The sequence below is a fragment of the Gobio gobio genome, assembly GCF_949357685.1.
Source record: "Gobio gobio genome assembly, chromosome: 13".
Classification (NCBI taxonomy): domain Eukaryota; kingdom Metazoa; phylum Chordata; class Actinopteri; order Cypriniformes; family Gobionidae; genus Gobio; species Gobio gobio.
The window spans coordinates 38,821,044-38,839,367 of NC_137106.1; the positions used below are offsets into that span (position 1 = coordinate 38,821,044).

At 39.2% G+C, this 18,324-nt stretch overlaps 1 protein-coding gene across 6 annotated transcripts in view; it reads left to right on the forward strand.

The window, feature by feature from the left end:
- syne1b (spectrin repeat containing, nuclear envelope 1b) overlaps window positions 1–18,324 on the forward strand; it is a 199,198-nt gene that overhangs the window by 91,717 nt on the left and 89,157 nt on the right. For all 6 annotated transcript variants that reach the window (XM_079833876.1, XM_079833877.1, XM_079833873.1 and 3 more), the window contains 26 exons: window positions 51–216; window positions 722–877; window positions 1,012–1,164; window positions 1,262–1,444; window positions 1,555–1,692; window positions 1,806–1,991; window positions 2,084–2,206; window positions 2,480–2,662; window positions 4,063–4,206; window positions 4,996–5,184; window positions 7,026–7,166; window positions 7,407–7,526; window positions 7,613–7,774; window positions 7,908–8,102; window positions 11,427–11,588; window positions 12,256–12,447; window positions 13,455–13,589; window positions 13,721–13,821; window positions 13,931–14,084; window positions 15,247–15,378; window positions 15,671–15,820; window positions 16,511–16,720; window positions 16,806–16,907; window positions 17,229–17,348; window positions 17,511–17,711; window positions 17,813–17,986. In XM_079833876.1, coding sequence (XP_079690002.1) covers window positions 51–216; window positions 722–877; window positions 1,012–1,164; window positions 1,262–1,444; window positions 1,555–1,692; window positions 1,806–1,991; window positions 2,084–2,206; window positions 2,480–2,662; window positions 4,063–4,206; window positions 4,996–5,184; window positions 7,026–7,166; window positions 7,407–7,526; window positions 7,613–7,774; window positions 7,908–8,102; window positions 11,427–11,588; window positions 12,256–12,447; window positions 13,455–13,589; window positions 13,721–13,821; window positions 13,931–14,084; window positions 15,247–15,378; window positions 15,671–15,820; window positions 16,511–16,720; window positions 16,806–16,907; window positions 17,229–17,348; window positions 17,511–17,711; window positions 17,813–17,986 — 4,072 coding nt within the window. The remainder of the gene's footprint in view (window positions 1–50; window positions 217–721; window positions 878–1,011; window positions 1,165–1,261; window positions 1,445–1,554; window positions 1,693–1,805; window positions 1,992–2,083; window positions 2,207–2,479; window positions 2,663–4,062; window positions 4,207–4,995; window positions 5,185–7,025; window positions 7,167–7,406; window positions 7,527–7,612; window positions 7,775–7,907; window positions 8,103–11,426; window positions 11,589–12,255; window positions 12,448–13,454; window positions 13,590–13,720; window positions 13,822–13,930; window positions 14,085–15,246; window positions 15,379–15,670; window positions 15,821–16,510; window positions 16,721–16,805; window positions 16,908–17,228; window positions 17,349–17,510; window positions 17,712–17,812; window positions 17,987–18,324) is intronic.

Here is an 18,324-nt window from a genome sequence, read left to right on the forward strand (position 1 = left end):
GTATCAGCATTATTGACTGAATGCTAATCTGTACAATCTGTCTCTTGTAGTCTCCTGCAGAAGGCCAGGACAGGAAAGGCTCGGGTCCAGCAGGAACTATCGGACAGGGAAGGTGTGGAGAGAGGACTGAGTCTGGTCAAGAGCTGGATCCAGGACTCCAGAGAGCTCCTGCTGAACCCCACGTCTGATCTGGATGTTCTCACACAAGAATTAGAGGTGAAAAAATATGCGAAGTGAAGTGACGTGTGGCCAAGTATGGTGACCCAAACTTGGAATTTGTGCCATCCAAGTGCACACACACAGTGGTGAACACACACCCAGAGCAGTGGGCAGCCATATTGCTGCGGCGCCCGGGGAGCAGTTGGGGGTTCGGTCGTATTGAGGGTGGAGGAGAGAGCTGGTTATTCACTCCCCCCACTGACAATTCCTGCCGGACCTGAGACTCGAACTCACAACCTTCCGGTTACAAGTCCGACTAACCATTAGGCCACGTACTTTAATATGCAACACTATTGACTCAATTTTGCATGTTTAATTAGGTGAAGTTGAGCTCATTGCATTGTTTACCCAATGCAGTATTTCTAGATTTTAGCAAATGTAGTGTGTCATCCTGGGTTTTTTCATGCATATAGATTATTTACATATTGTGCATAGTAGTAGAATGTACATAGAATGGTAGATTCTGATTTTCCTATCTTAATTGTATTTTAAACTTGTGCAGGTGATGCATGGAGAGTTGATCACTCACCGTCAGAACGTGGACAAGCTTGCAGAGCAGCAGCAAAGTAAATACTTGGACCTGTTCACTATTTTACCATCCGAGATCTCAATGCAACTGGCTGAAGTGTCCCTGGCACTGGGATCCATCGAGGACCAGGTACTTGTTTTATTGTTTTCATAGTGGATTAATTGGCAGTTTCTTACAAAATCATAGAAGACCAATGTTTTGAACAATATTACTAATACTTCATAATATAAGATATAAATTAATTAATTAATCCATACCTCTAGGTTCAAGCCAAGGAGAGAGACATCCAGAAGACCAGAGTTATCAAAGAAGAGTTCAATTCCAGAATTCATGATGTGTCTGAAAAGTTGAAGACCGTCTCTACCACTCTGAAAGAAAAGGCCACTGATATTGACCAGGCCAAAGATGAGGCCAGAGTAAGTGTTGCATCCTAATAATCTTTTTTATTCATTACATTTGAATGGGTTTTCTATGAACAAACGCGTTTTCTTGAACTCATTTCTGTATTTCTAGCGTCTCTGTGATGAACTTGACGGCTGCGGAAGAAATCTCGCTGAGCTAGAAGCCGCACTGCAGGACTTTGGTCGCCGTAACCCTCTGATAGCCAGACAGCTGGCTGATGCAATTGCCAAATTACGGGAGATCCATCATCACACTCTGCGACTGGCTGAATATAAGACTATATGGCTGAAGAAGGTAAGATACCTATAAACCTATTTCATACAGGCTATTTGCTCATTTAAGACTTTGTATTAGAGTTTTTTAAACATTGCATGTGATGTGATGTGTTTTTTTTCCCTCATAAGGCGGATGCACATCTAGATGAGTACAACGAGATGTTTGAGTTCATAGTGAAGTGGACAGACAGAGCCAGGAGCTTGGTGAGAGCCAACATCATCTGGAACTCCTCCTCGCACCTGCAAGAACAGATCAGGATGTATCAGGTGAACTACAACACACACAAATCAAATGTGTGTGTATAACATTTAAGTCCATTTTGGTGCAGTTATCTGTCGTCTACAGTGACAATTAATAATCTGTGCATTTGACCCTGCAGTCTGTTTTGCGTGAATCACGTGAGCTCCATGGTGACCTGGAGGCCATGCATGAGAAGGTGGAGATACTGTCTGAGACGCTGCAGGTGGAGGCAATGGGACAGCAGGTGTCAGAACTGAGCCGTCACACTGAGGAGCTGGAGCAGGGCATCAGATCACGACTGCAGAGTCTGCAAGATGCAGCAAAGGTTTTTTCTCTTTCCTCAGATTTGAATATTTAATATATTCTGGTAACTACAGTAGCTCAGCATGACTGACTTTACTTTGTATTTTCTTTTAGGATATGGAGAGGTTTGAGTGTGAAGTGAAGGCCCTGCATGTGACTCTGGAGCAGGTTCAAGCCACTCTCACGTCTCCTGAACTATCTCGACTGAGTCTAAAAGAACAACTGACTCAAAGACAGGTACATTTATCTGCTTTGATCCTGAACACACAAGTTATTTGAGGCTTATAATTGCATGCACAGCCTACTTGACTGCATTATAGATATGGGTAATACAATTATTTTTAAGTTTACATTTAGTTATGGAGCAGTGGCTTAGTAGTTAGTTCAAGTTTTTTTCGGATTAATTATTGAGTGCTTTCTGTGAACCTGCTTTTTGTTACATATGTACAGTATTTTAGCACGGAAAGAGGGAATAACTTTTTGGTTATTAGAATGGATTTTTTTTTTTAGCGTTTGCTGGCAGACATGGAGAGCTTTAAGCAGCAGGTAGAGGCCGTGCAGGAGTGTCAGAGCGCTCTAAGAGTCCCTGAGGAAGTGGTGACCAGTTTGTCCATCTGCCGCACTGCTCTGAATCTACAACAAGAGGCCAGTCAACTGCAGCACACTGCCATCCAGCAGTGCAACATCCTGCAGGTAGGTAGAGCTGCTGTGGCACCAAATGGGAATAAAGACACCTGCTCAGCTGCTGGTCTTGATATCAGCACCACATATATGTTTAATACTGCTTGCTCTTTCGGAATACAGCATTTTGCACAGATAATGCTGAAGTATCATGTCCACAGATAGAGGTTGGGTAGTACTGTGTGCACAACTGAGTTTATTGAGACACAGACCAACAGAAGTGCTAATAAACAATATATTACTATTGTTTCACTACTGTTGATGCGCTGAGCAGGATTCTGAAGCCAGGGTTGCTGTCCCTCCAAGTTTCCGAGTCGAACTCCAACTTGAGGGGGCGTTCCAGTTAAAAGTTCTGCCCCCACTTTATATTAGGTGGCCTTAACTACTATGTACTTACATCAAAAAATAAGTACAATGTACTTACTGTGTTCAAACTGTATTGCAAAACACCTTTGCTGATATTGAGGTGGGATACGGGTATTAGGGACAGGTGTGGTGGTATGGGTAAGATTAAGGGTAGGGTTAGGTGTACGGGAAGTGCCAACAGTGTAATTACAAATGTAACTACAGAAATGAATTACAGATGTAATTACATGCAGGTATTTTTTTAAATGTAAGTACAATGTAAAAACATGTATGTACACAATAAGTACATTGTATCAAATTAGTAATTAAAATGTTAGTACATAGTAGTTAAGGCCACCTAATATAAAGTGGGTCCAAAGTTCCTACTGGGAACTCAGAATTTGCGATTTATCCTGAATCATGAGTGCTTATAGCTTATTAGGCTCAAATGCTATTTGTTTTATGATCTGTCAGAAGGGATTATAAATTAGAGATGTGTTCAGAGGGTTATTTTTTTTAGAGTGGGTCTGATTTTGCTATTACCTGTCCCCACAAAAACCCGGCTGAAAAAGTCTACATGATGTAACAGCTCCGTAAAGGAACTAAATAGTGTATTATTTTGCATTTAAATATTTCAAAGGTATCTGAAAGAATGGGTTAAGGAGTAGGGTCCCCTTAACGCTGCATTCACACGGGGCGTCGGCGTTAACGCTTCTCATTTACTTTGAATAGGTGACGTCATGTGTTGCCGAACTGAATTGTGGGTTCCGTCACGTCGCTTCACTCACGTTGCAAGTGGCAGAAGTTGAAGATTTCTCAACTTTTCAAGCGCCAAGGCAGGCATCATCCAATCAGATAGACCTATGCAATTACCCTAGAGCATACGCTAGCCAATTGCGTTCATGCAACCCTAGAGCAGACGTGTGATTGGCTGTTGTCACTATGACGGTCGCATCAGCACGAAGCTTCAGCCAAGCGTTAACAACGACGCCCCGTGTGAATGGGGTAAGTCCAGTATGACATCCCCATCATGATATAAAAATAAATGTGTGTGAAATCTGTTTTAGGAGGCAGTTGTGCAGTACGAACAGTATGAACAGGATGTCAGAAACCTGCAGGTCATGATTGAAGATGCTCACCGGGTCATTCAGGACCAACCTGTGAACACCAGCAACATCCAAGAGCTGCAGGCACAAATTAATCATCATGAGGTGCAGTGCCATTTTCGTATTATTTATACTATTATAGTATTCACTAATATTACTATTACTAATGCTAATATTTTGAATTATGTTTTATGTTTATATTTTCAGTTTTCATTTAAAATTTAATTAAGTTTCAGTAATTGTATGTGTTTTTGTCTTTTGATTTTTAAATATTTCTATATAGCTTTATTTTTATTTCAGTTTTAGTTTTGGTAATTTTAGTACTTCAACTTACACTATTTATTTTAGTCAGTTGCTAAAGCAACATTTCTAATTTTCCATTCAAGTTTAGGTTTTTCATCTAATATTTATATTTTATTTTAACTTTATTTAAATTGCCAAAAAATATTTGAATCGTTTTTGTTAACAATAGAGACACGTGTCATAATCTGAAGACCACGCCCAACGGGGGGAAACAATCAAACCGTCTCCATTGACTTTGTATTGCGTGAAGCGGCCTCCTTGTCATTTTTGACTTATAACAAAAAACAGAACAATGTCTTAAAGCTGATATGTGACAAGGTGTACAGCAAACAAGCTAAAAAAACAGACGTTTTTATAAGCTGTTGACCTAAAAAACGAGCGTATTGCAAATACGATAATACAGTTTTGCGCATAAGTTAAATTCACAACTTTGGATGGAAACATAGCTACTGTCCTCAAATCTGGCTTTATATTTAATGTCTACAGTTTGTGGTTAGCCAGACTGATCTTTCATGTTTCTTGCATTAACCTAAAGGGCAGTTAAATAACATAATCTGTCATCTATTCTGTGTTTATTTTTTATCTAAACAGGAACTGGCCCAGAAAATCAAGGGCTACCAGGAGCAGATTGCATCTCTGAACTCCAAGTGTAAGATGCTGACGGTGAAAGCTAAACACGCCACCACGCTCCTGACAGTGAGTGATGCAGAGGGTTTAAATGAGAGTCTAGAGGAACTGGACGGTGATGCTATTAAAAGAAAGACCCAGTCACAAGTCTCGGTAAGTAACAGTATAATCGTGGGTTAAGTGTTAGATGTCTCAGAAAGTTTGCTATTTGTTCTTGTATTCCGAATAATTGTGTGCACTACAGAAGTCAATTTAACCAAATTTTAATAGTTTTAGCAGAATATTTGTCTTGTGTTAAAATATATAATCATCCTTAAAACAAGATACATTTCAGTCATTTATTGGCGACAGGCAGCATTAAACCATCTATATCTATATGTTTATTTATTGCTTATGAATTTCCAAGATTTTCTATATCAGGGGTTTTCAAACGTTTTAATGGCAAGGATCCCTAAACAATCCCCTTGTGTGATCAATTCTTTATTTGGCTTACACTATTATATAATTATAATAGGCTATAATATAATATAAAAACTAATGGAAGTATTTAAACTGATAGTATATTATATCAGTTTAAATGCTTCAATTTGTTAAAAAAAAAACTGAATTAATTAAATAGATCTAATAGCTAAATATGTTCAAGGGAACATGTGAACACTTTTATAGTTATCTAAACATCACTGAAACCCCAACCACAAACACATCTATTAAAACTGATGTGTGTTACTTTGGTGTTTAGAGTTTGCTCGCTACACTTGTGGTGGGTTTAACTGTAAGTGAAGTTATTAAACGTAATTTCGGGAGGAGTATGCCCATCTAATCTTTCAATTAATACCAAGGTATAAAACCAGCAGCTTACCTCTTCCCGTTGTTAGATCTTGCAGCATCCCTCCTCCGCCCCTGCTTCTCCTACAAGGGATTTCTCATTTAAACTACAATCAAATGGTTTTCTCCCCACATTTCGCGTCTGTGTCTATCACAAGTGCGCGGCCGCGCACGCGCGCAGCTTAGAGGGAACATTGGTTCCTAGCCATATCGGTCTAGAAAATCGCAACTTTTAATTTTCCGTCGGTCTTAGTACACGATGTAACTATACACATCACAACATGTAAATAGGAAAATGTTGGTGTTATTTTGTCACTTTTTGAGCAGTAGGCTAGCTGGAGCCATTTACCTCCAGTCTTTGTGCTAAGCTAGGCTAGCGGTGTGTGCATCAGACAGAGTTATGGCACGCACGGAGATGAGAATGGTATTTATGCACTTATCTAACTCTGGGGGATACGGTGAATAAGCTAAAGTCCCCAAAAGTCGGCGTGTTCCTTTAACCGATTGTGAAATCTTGTTGCATCTCACACATAACGAGAATCTTCACAGATTTTCTTCTTTAAAATCTCAAACCTGCACACACTACAAGAAAAATATTGTGGCGCATCACACACTATAAGATATTCTCAAAATATTGCCAGATTTAGCACCTCACAGAGAAGCGGATGTAAACACAATGGAAAGTGTGTCGTGGCAACTTGTTGTTTCGCGGTCACCAGTTCCTTCACTTCAGTCTCCTTCTAGACTTGTCTCTCATTGGCTATTGTGTACTAACGTAATCATAATCGTAATCATCCCAATTTAAAATCCTGAATATCAAACATGTATGATATTGTCAGGGCGGCCCTGATGTGTTCATGAGCAGATCGGGAAGTTTAAGATTTGATCTGTAAACGCCTCACATTACCAGATAAATAAAAGCCCTGCCCCTGGATGCATTTTTTTCCCCCTCTGAAATCGGGCATAAATTGGCCTGAAACTCCTGTAGCCTGAGCCAGGTTTAAGAGATCAATTTGCAGTGTTGATTAAAAACTGACCCTCTTATCTTGTCCTTATTTACTCATCTCTCAGCTATCTTTGCATGCCATAATCAATGAACGTTACAGCTCTGTTTACTGATTGACTAATATCTTCTGCTCCGTGACTCTCTCCGCTTGTGCTGCTGCCAGATGTCGGCTGGTCGCTGTCAGTCTCTCCTGTCTCCTGTGACAGAGGAGTCTGGGGAGGAGGGCACCAGCAGTGAGATCTGCTCTCCTGCTTTCTGTCGGTCTCCCTCTCCTGTCAATAACACTGAAGCAGCCATTAGCAAGGTATTAACAGTAATATCAAAGCTTTTGGTGCTTGATCTTTTTTCTAGCTGACTTTCCCCCTGTTGCTTTTTTGCAATTATCAGTTTCCCCTTAATTTTACTGAAAACATAAAGAAAATTGGGTTTGGAATGGAAACCTAACATACTGTCTACTGCATAATGTAGACAGCAGTGCAATGTAGCACATTAACATAATATATTTTATTTTGCATTGTTTTCTTTCGGCCTGTCCTAAATGTAGATGTCCATGGGAAGGGCCACTCTTACCAGAGCTCCCATCCAGGAGCTGTACAATCCCGCTCTGGAGTCTGTAGCCAGTATAGATGATCTTCAGCGCTCATGGGAGACCCTGAAAAATGTGGTACGTTGGTCTTTTGTGTTCAACAGTCAGATGCACTAGTATTTAAAATCTGGTCTTTGAGTTTTGATTATCTCTGTGTTTTGCAGATAAGTGAAAAGCAGAAGACGCTCTACGAAGCTTTGGAGAAGCAACAGCGCTATCAGGGATCTGTACAGTCCATCTCTACTAAGATGGAGTCCATAGAGACCAGATTAAACGAGCCCCCTATGCATGATCTCAGTCCTGACAGACAAATGGTCCTTTATCAGGTGAGCCGATTGTAGATTTGAAGTTCTGAAGGATTCTCTCTGTTGCTTTTGCGTCAGCTGTAGACCATAGGAGCTGTAGAAGAATATGGATGCAGAACAAAAACGAAACTGTCAAACTGCCATATTCCTCCAGAATCAGATGGAGGAAATTGTCAGACTGCAGGATGATATAGATGGGCTTCAGTCCAGCTTCACAGACGAGCTGATGTCCGATGCCGTGGACTCGGACTCCTCGGATCAGTTGGCCATGCAGTCAACACTCACTGTGCTGTCGGAGAGGATGGCCACCATTCACATGAAGGCTTCAGGAAAACGACAACTTCTTGAGGTATACCTTGAATAATAATTAATTTATATATACAGTGGCATGAAAAAGTATGTGAACCGCTTGCAGAATCTGTGAAAATGGGAATAATTTTAACTAAATAAGAGGGATCATACAAAATTGTATTTTTATTTTATTTTTATTTTTTATTTAGTACTGTCCTGAATAAGATATTTTACATAAATTTTTTTTACATATAGTCCACAAGACAAAAAAAAAAAGCTGAATTTATTAAAATAACCCTAAAAAGTTTATGAACCATTGATTCTCAGTGCTGTGTGTCGTTCCCTGGATGATCCACGGCTGTTTTTTTGTTTTGTGATGGTTGTTCATGGGTCCCTTGTTTGTCCTGAGCAGTTAAACTGCCCAATGTTCCTCAGAAAAATCCTCCAGGTCCTGCACATTCTTCAGTTTTCCAGCCTCTTTTTCATATTTGAACCCTCTCCAGCAATGACTGTATGATTTTAAGATCCATCTTTTCACACTGAGGACAATTGAGGGACTCAAACACAACTACTAAAAAAGGTTCAAACATTCACTGATGCTCCAGAAAGAAAAACAATGCATTAAGAGCCGGGGGGTGAATATATATTAGGCTGCCCCCTAATAGTCTACTAAATGTTATATCGTTAATGGCAGGTCCTTACAGTAATTACAGTATGTCGGGCAGGAAATCCAAACATACGTGTGAAAGGTGCATTTCTCTCAATGGGCGCCTTCACTATACTGCGGAGCTGGCGAGTCAGCATCGTCAACTTCATCTTTGCAGCTGAAACTGACACAGAAAACACTAGTTTATTAATACATAATTAAAATGGCTCCTTGCTATTTCTTCCAGACACATTCATAATTATTACTTTTGCCGATGCTTTGCGGCAAGCTCCATGTGTGCACTTGAGCACGGAATAGGCTATATATTACACCTATATATATTAAACGATCATTATGGTTTAGTATTCTCCTCAGTGTATAAATTTAAGTAATTAAATTAATATAATCGTGCAATTTATGCCGAGTTCAGGCTGCCCGATTTTAGCCCCGATTTTGACTCACCATCAGGTTTTGCAAAATGGCCGACAAACTCCAACTCTCTTTGCAGAGCACAATCCTTTCTCCCTGTGTCTCCCCAACCATTTCCTCCGGCATAATCTTTTTTCTTTTTCTCCTTTTTGCCGCAAATCAGCGCACAGACAAATTGGATCGCAAGTTTCTGCACTGCAGTCTATATTTTTAATAACAATTCCAGTCTCGCGCGAGAACTCCAGTCTGACGAACGTGATCGCATTGTCGTCGCATTGTTCCCTTCTCACTTCTCCAGTGTGTTTGGTTGTGAAATGTAGTTTGTGGACTGGACAGAGCTGTCAGCGATTCTTTCTCTTGTACAGTCATGCAGTGTGAAACCACCTGTCGCCGATCCATCGTGCAATGTGAACACAGCAGCGACTGAATGCTGGCCCAGATAGTCATGCAGTGTGAAAAGAGCAGTGATCCGACGAGTTTGAAAATCGTGCAGTCTGAACTCGGCATTAGTCGACTAATGGCTTACGACTATTAGTCAACTAGAAAAATCTTTAGTCGAGGACAGCCCTAATTAAGTAATAAGGAAACTAAATAAATATACGTTTTATAATGAAAACACAGCTGTTCACAAGTTTGGGTTGCTAAGATTTTTTAAAAATATTTTTGAAAGAAGCCTCATATTTTTGATGAAACATTTTGTGGAACCTGTGATACCTTTTCTTAGGATTCTTTGATGAACAGAACGTTCAAAAGAATAGCATTATATAAAAAATATATACAGTGGGGCAAAAAAGTATTGAGTCAGCTACCAATTGTGTAAGTTCTCTCACTTAAAAAGATGAGAGAGGCCTGTAATTTTCATCATAGGTACACTTCAACTATGAGAGACAGAATGAGAAAGAAATGCTCTCTAGCGAACTTCGACGGGCCCGGACATGTACTGGCTTTATTTTCTAATAATTGCTCCCACAGTTGATTTCTTCACACAAAGCTGCTTACCTATTGCAGATTCAGTCTTCTGCAGTCTTCTACGATCTCAATCTTTTATACTGATAATGAGTTCAAACAGGTGCCATTAATACAGGTAACGAGTGGAGGACAGAGGAGCCTCTTAAAGAGGAAGTTACAGGTCTGTGAGAGCCAGAAATCTTGCTTTTTTGTAGGTGACTAAATACTTATTTTCCACCATAATTTGCAAATCAATTCTTTAAAAATCAGACAATGTGATTTTCTGGATTTTTTTTCTCATTCTGTCTCTCATAGTGGAAGTGTACCTATGATGAAAATTACAGGCCTCTCTCATCTTTTTAAGTGGGATAACTTGCACAATTGGTGGCTGACTGAATACTTTTTTGCCCCACTGTACATATAGATGGGTCCAGTAATTTTCTTTATTTTTTCTCTGTTTTTGAACACATTTTAAAATCTAATCTCAGTTTCTTCAGAAAGTAGTGGTGCAGTGACATTCACACTTATTTTATTATGTGATAAAGATGCTGTCAGAACCAGTAATAGAGAGAGAACCCAAATGCAGATGAATAGTAAAGGTTTATATGCAAAAGCCAAAACTCCGCAAAATCCATCCCAAGAGGGTCCGAACAAAAACAATCCTTAGCCAGGAAAAAACAGATGCTGAGTAGCAGGGGGAAAAAAATCAAGCTAGCAAAATACCCAGAAGGGGCAGGCTGGTACTGATATCAGGACAGGCAAGGGTCATAGCAAGTAGGACAGGCAGAACCAGTGGATGGACAGATTGCTGCTCACAGACCACACAGAGACAAAATTTGACACTAGAGAATCCAGAAAACGGGCAGATGTGCTGGCTTGGCTGCCCGGGGCGGGAGAAAAGAAAAGATCCAACAGGCCAGGCTAACAGAACCAGGTTAGGAGAAGAACATCTCAGAATTCCAGGCAGACCAGATCAAGCAGACTATAAGCCAGGCAGGAGTAGACAAAAAGGGAATGCAGGACATGCAGAGAATCATGGAGCCAAAAGAAAAAAAACAAGACTGGACCACCAACAAAAACACTAACTGAATCTTGTGAGCTCAGGGGCAAACAACAATCTGGCACAGAACAGCGCACACACAAGGGAAATAAATAGGGCAGCAAACTAAGAGGGTAATAAGAGACAACAGGTGAGGTGTAGACTAATGAAAAGGAAACGAGAGGATGGACAAAGACATGACAAACAAAGGAGAACATAACAAACCACAAAACACAAACAGAAAAGGTGGGTTCTGATCAGCCCAGAGTCTTGACAGATGCCCAGTAGATATTTATAGATGTTTATGGTGATTTGTACAGGAGCGACTGAGTGAACGAGTGGAAAAGCAGCAGCAGGCGCAGGCTTTACAGAGCTACCTGAACCAGGCAGACCAGCTGGACCAATGGCTGCAGAGCACTCGCAGTAACATCCCTTCCTGCTCTCAGGACTCAGACATGGAAGAGCAACTCAGAGACTGTCAGGTTAGAGCGCCCCCTACTGCACATTACTAAAATATATACATTTATGATTTACTGTTTAATATATAAAAAAGAAAATGTATTATTTTGTTACCGCACGACATTAAGGCCTGAATGAGTTAATTCCTCTGAGAGAACAGGAAACGTGTTATCTGTAAACAGCAGTGTTAAAAGGCCTCAGATGGATTGATTCTTAAGCGTCTGTGGCACGAGCCGTAATCAGATTATGCAAATGTTTCAGCGTAACACAGTTCACAGTTACAGTTCACAGACTTTGAGGATATTAGAGGACTCCTGTAAGAGGATTGGTGCTCACTGGAAGTCTGTTCCGCCTCTTATTGCATATTCATGAGGGTGGCCGCAGCATTATTGGTGAAAGGGGTGGGGCTTCGTTTGACTTCATGGGAAGGTTACAAACTGGCAGATGTCCCACTGCGAAACACCTTGAATTCTTTTTAAAGCAACTGTCTTGACACTTCTTAAGTGAATTTTGGATATCATTTAAGCACTTTTATACATTCCTGTTGTTATCCTAAAGAATGCATGTTTACTGGGAGCATGGCACGTGAGGGATTACGGATAATGTACAGTGCTGTAGGTGTTGGTAAGGTCCTGGGATGAGAGCTGCAGAACCATGTTTGAGCTGGCCTCGCTTCTGTTGCTCCTGCAGAACATGCTGCTGGAAATCGAGGAGAAGGTGCTGGCTCTCTCCGAGCTCTCCAGACACAGCGAGAATCTTCTGCTGGAGGGCCGACCGGAGAACAGGGAGGACACGGAGCTGCTCTCCAGGAAATTGCGTACGCTGAAAGGCAGCCTGCTAGAGCTGCAGAGGATGCTGCAACACAAGCAGATCAACATTCAGGTGAGGCTTGACCTCTGGATCAAGGCTGGAAACTAGAGACATGTTTGTTCTAGACTCTAGACGTTCATTTGGGAACCCTAAAAAAGGACTCAGACGGGATGTTAGTACTGTAGTACTTTGATATATGTCATGACGCATAATATTGAACATACATGATTACCTTATTGGTATATCAATTATCATTGTATTATAAGGTACTCCAAATTCCTTCAAGGTCCATGCCCAAAATATTATAATGGTACATAATAGTAGTAGTAATAATAATACATTTTATTTGTATAAAATCTTTCATAAAATGCATCTTAAAATGGTTCACAAGTGAAAATAATAATAATCATTATTATTATAAAAATATAACATTTTATCCACTATTAACACCATATCTGACAGTGAGGAGGAAATATTATATTAAAACAATTGTACTATATTTTAAACGTTTTTAAAAACGGCAAAAACTAACTGTATTTACAAAAAAAACGGTATCTTAAAGTAAAAAAGAATCCAGGATTGTGAAATGTAATTGAGAATAATGGCTCAATGTAAAAAATTCTTAAAATTAACATATTAAATATTAAAATAAAGTAAATATATATATTTTTAAATACAATAAATATTAGACCCAGACATTGTTTTTGTGAGATTCTCTAAACGTTTTGTCTTTTATGTCCTGCAGGCGACTTTAATTTGGGAGGAGTTGAAAGGCCTTCAAACAGCTTGTGTAATAATAATATATTTCATCATAGGTTTTTTGCTTGTCACTCCATGTGCAGAATAATTCAGCAGCACTGGGTTCTGGGTCTGAATACCACAATCTCATGCATGGCTTCCTCTTTTCCTGCTGTTATTCACAAGAATATTGCGGAATATGAGAATGATGACTCATGATTTGATTCATGATTGAATGATCTTTTGATTTTATTTGAATTCAGTTCCATCAAGGTATTTTCGGTATTCAAGACTATTAATACACTGTAAGTGCTTATGTTTGGATTGTCCCTCTCCCGCAGGATTCCCTTCAGGAACCATCAGACTCCAGTGAATCCGACTCCAGTCTCTCCCACAGTCCAAACATGCAGGACTGGCTGGCCCAGGCCCGCTCCACACGCAGCCTACAGCACCAGGACACCCTCCAGAAACAGAAGGTACGTAATATTTTACAAGAAGAAGAGTGAGAGGTTTTAAATGACAAAACTGGGATTGAACCTGTAGTAAGTTGTTTTAATTAAGAAAGCATCTACTAAATGAGGAATGATGATATATTATGTTAATTCAGGAGCTTGAAGAGCAACTTGCAGAGCAAAAGAAGCTGTTGAAATCTGTGGCAAGTCGTGGAGAGGAAATACTCACCCAACAAGCATCACCCGTCAGAGCCAGGTATCATTAACCTCTTTTTTTCTTTCACTGCTACTCACTGTTTTCTATCATTTTGACCTCCAACCTTTACTGACTCTCTCTCTTTACAATTGCGTCAAATCTTCTGCAGTGCGACGGAGATCCTGTCCCCCGATACAGAGCTGGAGGGAGACAGTCAGGCCGTGAAAAAGCAGAGGAGAAAGAGATGGGAAAGTCTGAAAAAAGACATGGCCACTAAACTACAGCTCCTCATGAACACCCTGGAGCAAGACAGCAAACAACCGGTACACTGATTTCTTTACAGTCTCCACATAGCTTGAATGCTCGCACATTAAAGAACAAAGACACAGCCGGATCTTTTTCATAATGACCAATGCAATCTACCAAGAACACCGCAAATTAGCTTCTGGTTTAAGCGTCTGGTTTAATGGCACAAACACCAGTAAATTGACTAGCGCAAACCTTAGTAAATCACATTCATTTAAATACTCTCCTTCCATAAACTTTGCGTCTGAAAGGGAAACTCCTACAAATGCATATGCAATAAGGTCAGCCTCAAAAATAACTGTCCACGACTTTTCAGGGTTTGTGCTGGCGCAAGCTGTTAGTAAATCTGACCCCAAGATTTTAGATTAAAATGCATATTTTAGGTCAACAATTTCTAATCACCTTTCAACTTTTTTGCAGTTTACCGAATTACTTATAAAGCGTGACACATTCATTTCTGAACGTGCATACATTCAATGTAGTCTCTCAATTAATGAGTATACAACTATACATTTACAAGATATACTTGTATACAGTGAGTATACATTTACATTAATGCACTTGGCAGACACTTTTATCCAAAAGCAACTTACATTGCATTTAAGGTTTAAATGTTATTAGTTCATGCATTCCCTGGAAATCAAACCTATGACCTTGGCATTCCTCTCATAAATCTATTTATCAATCTATGTTGCATAGGTAACACTTTATCTTAGGGTTCAATTCTCACTATTAACTAGTTGCTTATTAGCAATAGCATGCATATTACTCAGATATTGGCTGTTTATTAGTACTTATAAAGCATGTATTAATGCCTTATTCTGTATGACTGTATTCAACATCCCTTAATCCTGCCCAATGCCTAAACTTAAAAGCTACAAAAACTACCGTACTAACTATTAAGCAGTAAATTAGCAGTTTTTTGAGGCAAAAATCGTATTTAATGGTGAATATGCGTTCCCCATACTAAAGTGTTGCCGTTGTATAATACTATCAGTCTCTTTTCCCCTCTGTATTTGGGTTCTCAACTATCACTTTAATTTAAACTTTAGCACTATTCTTTTTGAGGCCTGACTGCCTTCAGGGAATGCAAAAATCTTGCATAACTGGAGCACAGTTGTAATACTGGGAAACTCTCTGTTGGTGAAGTGTTTCATAAAATGTTATATTTTCTAACAGTTTTACTCCAGAACTGCTTGTGTGAAGACTGCCGCCCCGGTTTATAAGAGAGAGACTCGCGTCCAGGACAAGTCCAGCCTGATGTCCCTGCACAATGGATTCAGTCAGACAATAAAGGAAACTACCCCTCAGGTAGCCACATTATTATAAAACAGCTCTGTTTCTTTGTTGCATGCAGTTGTGGTGACACAACAATTGAGTCTTGAATTGAATTTGATTAATTCACCAAGTTCCTTAACAGCCTACACTTACACTTATACAGGCTAAATAACTGTATTGCTTGTTATGAACGTTTACACCCCTTAACCAGGGTAAAATAATTTTAATGCACAACCTATTGCTTAACTTGACAGCTTATCACATCAACATGTGTGTGTCGTAGGTGTCCGCATTAACAGTGTATAATGTGTGATTGTTTCTACAGGCCACAGAGCGTGAGGTCATTCTGATGGAGCAGCAGCTTTATTCAGCAGTCACAGCCACTTCCTGTTGGGTGGATGATGTGGAGAACACACTGTTTTCTGGCCCTGCACTACTGGCGGAGAACGCTGACACACAACTCTCCAATTATGAGGTCTGAACTTTGGGCGGCAAATTTTGCTAGCTAATATCTGATTCCTATGAGTCATCATATTCGCCCACATTTGGTTTTCCGGATGTTTGTTTCTTATTAAAGGCATTTTACACTAAACAATATAATATTATATATCCTCATATATATGTCTTCTGGACAATATTTTAAACAGTTGAAACTTAAATTACTTAATATGTTTTAAATGATTAAAACTATTAATTATATTATTAAAGAACATTTATGTTTTACATTATTTTAATAAAAAACTGAAAATTTAAATCTGAGACAAATTCCAGGCCACTGCACTCTCTATATGAATCTTCTCTATCTTTTATTATTAAACAACGACATCATTTGGCGGAAGAGATTTGCCACTTTTTGGAGGTACTGGCCATTTTTGGAGTCCACTCCCCGTTTTGGAGTTCTCCAGTTTGCAGCGCTATCTATCAATGGCAGGGAAGCGTTGTCATAAATGACGGAAAAGTTAATATTTTGAATTAGCTTTTATTTTTTATATTTTCATTTTACATATGAATTTAGTACTTCAGCTTATTTATTTCAGTTTGTTGCCAATGGAACAGTTTTTAAACAACACTGCCAATAGTGAAATGTAAAACTATAGACAGAGCTGTAGAAATAAATGAAACGCATTTATAAATATCTTATCTATATTTTTTGCTTGCCTCACAGACATTGGGAAAAGAAGTGACGGAGGTGACCAGGGTGACCAGCCACAGCCAAGGCCTGATCGGCAGCTCTGTGGGTCTATCTGATGAAGAGCAGACCCTGATGAAGGACACTCTCGACTGTCTGTCTCGACGCCTGGGAGCCCTGGACTCGGCTCTGGACCGCCGCTGTGACACCATGCTGAGCAGAATGCGGGAGCTCACGGCTTTCCAGGTGTGAATCAGGCCTGATGGGCAACATTGAGTTCTGTACATGAATGCAACACTGCGACATCATCTCAGTTCCTGTTTCTTTTCAGACGGAGTTACAGCATCTCTTTACAGCGATTAGTGAAAGCAAGTTCCAGGTTATCCAGAAAATGGCAGGAGTTCTTGACCACACAACAACTAAACAGCTTGAAGTAAGAAAGATATTTCATATTTGATTATTAATGCATTGGATTAACAGTGATTTTGGTTGTATATCAGTGTCATTTTAGTATTATTTATATACCATTATAGTATTCATTAATATTTTGAATTAGCTGTTTAGCTTTATTTTAATTTAAGTTTTAGGTTTTTTTTTCAGCTTTAGTAGTTCACTTTTGAAGTAATTTACCTAGATTTATTTCAGTTTACAAAAAAGATTTGTAATAGTTTGTTTTAGTTAACAATAACAGCACAGTAGGACAGTTATCGCTGTGAAGTCTTGTGTCATCGCTGTATCACTTTTGTTCTGACAGACTATTGCAGAGGTAGAAGAGACGCTGAAAGACTTTGAGCACAGAATAACCGAGCTGAAAGCCAGAGGGGCGGAGCTACACCCGGACCAGTTCTCCACCAATGAGCTGCTGAAGCTACAGGTACTCAACCAATCATTGGCATCAACATGGGCAAAATAAACACTTTTATAAACGCACTTTTGTGCAGTATATTATTATAAAAAAGAGAACCAGACAATAAGTCCTAAAATATAGTGGTTAAGGCCTGAAATACCTGGGTTTATCCATATGTGTGCTGGACAGGATGCTTACGAGGAGCTGGTGATGACGGTGGGCTCTCGACGGAGCGGGCTGAATCAGAATATGGCACTGAAGAATCAGTATGAACGAGTTCTGCAAGATCTAATTGATCTGGTGGACACGGCCCAGGATAAGATGACCGCTGACCAGAAGATGATTGCTAGCTCAGTAGAGGACGTGCACAGCCTTCTAGACAAACACAAGGTACACCAAACTCCTAAACACATCTTGTGTGTGTGTGTGTGTGTGTAAAAATAAGTACACAAGCTTACTTCAAGACGGTTCCCCAAATGTTTGATTTACAGGAATTTTTCCAAGGCTTGGAGTGGCACATGGTCCTCACAGAGACATTCTACAAGAAAACTAGTGCCTTTGTTATGCCACGTGAGCGTCAGACTCTGGAGGAGACGCTAGATCGCGCTCAGGATGTGCTTAAGCAAGCGCATAAAAAAGGAGTTGAGCTGGAGTGCATCTCGGAGGTAACATCATTTTTATACAGTGTGGTTTTATATATATATATATATATATATATATATATATATATATATATATATATATATATATATATATATATATATATATATATATATATATATATATATATATATATATATATATATATATATATATATATATATATATATATATATATATATATATATATATATATATATATATATATATATATATATATATATATATATATATATATATATATATATTAGTACCCATGGCCTTCCCTGTTAGACATATACAGAAATGTAATAGTTATCAAACACCTTTCTTAACTGCATAAATAATAAATGAAATATAGATT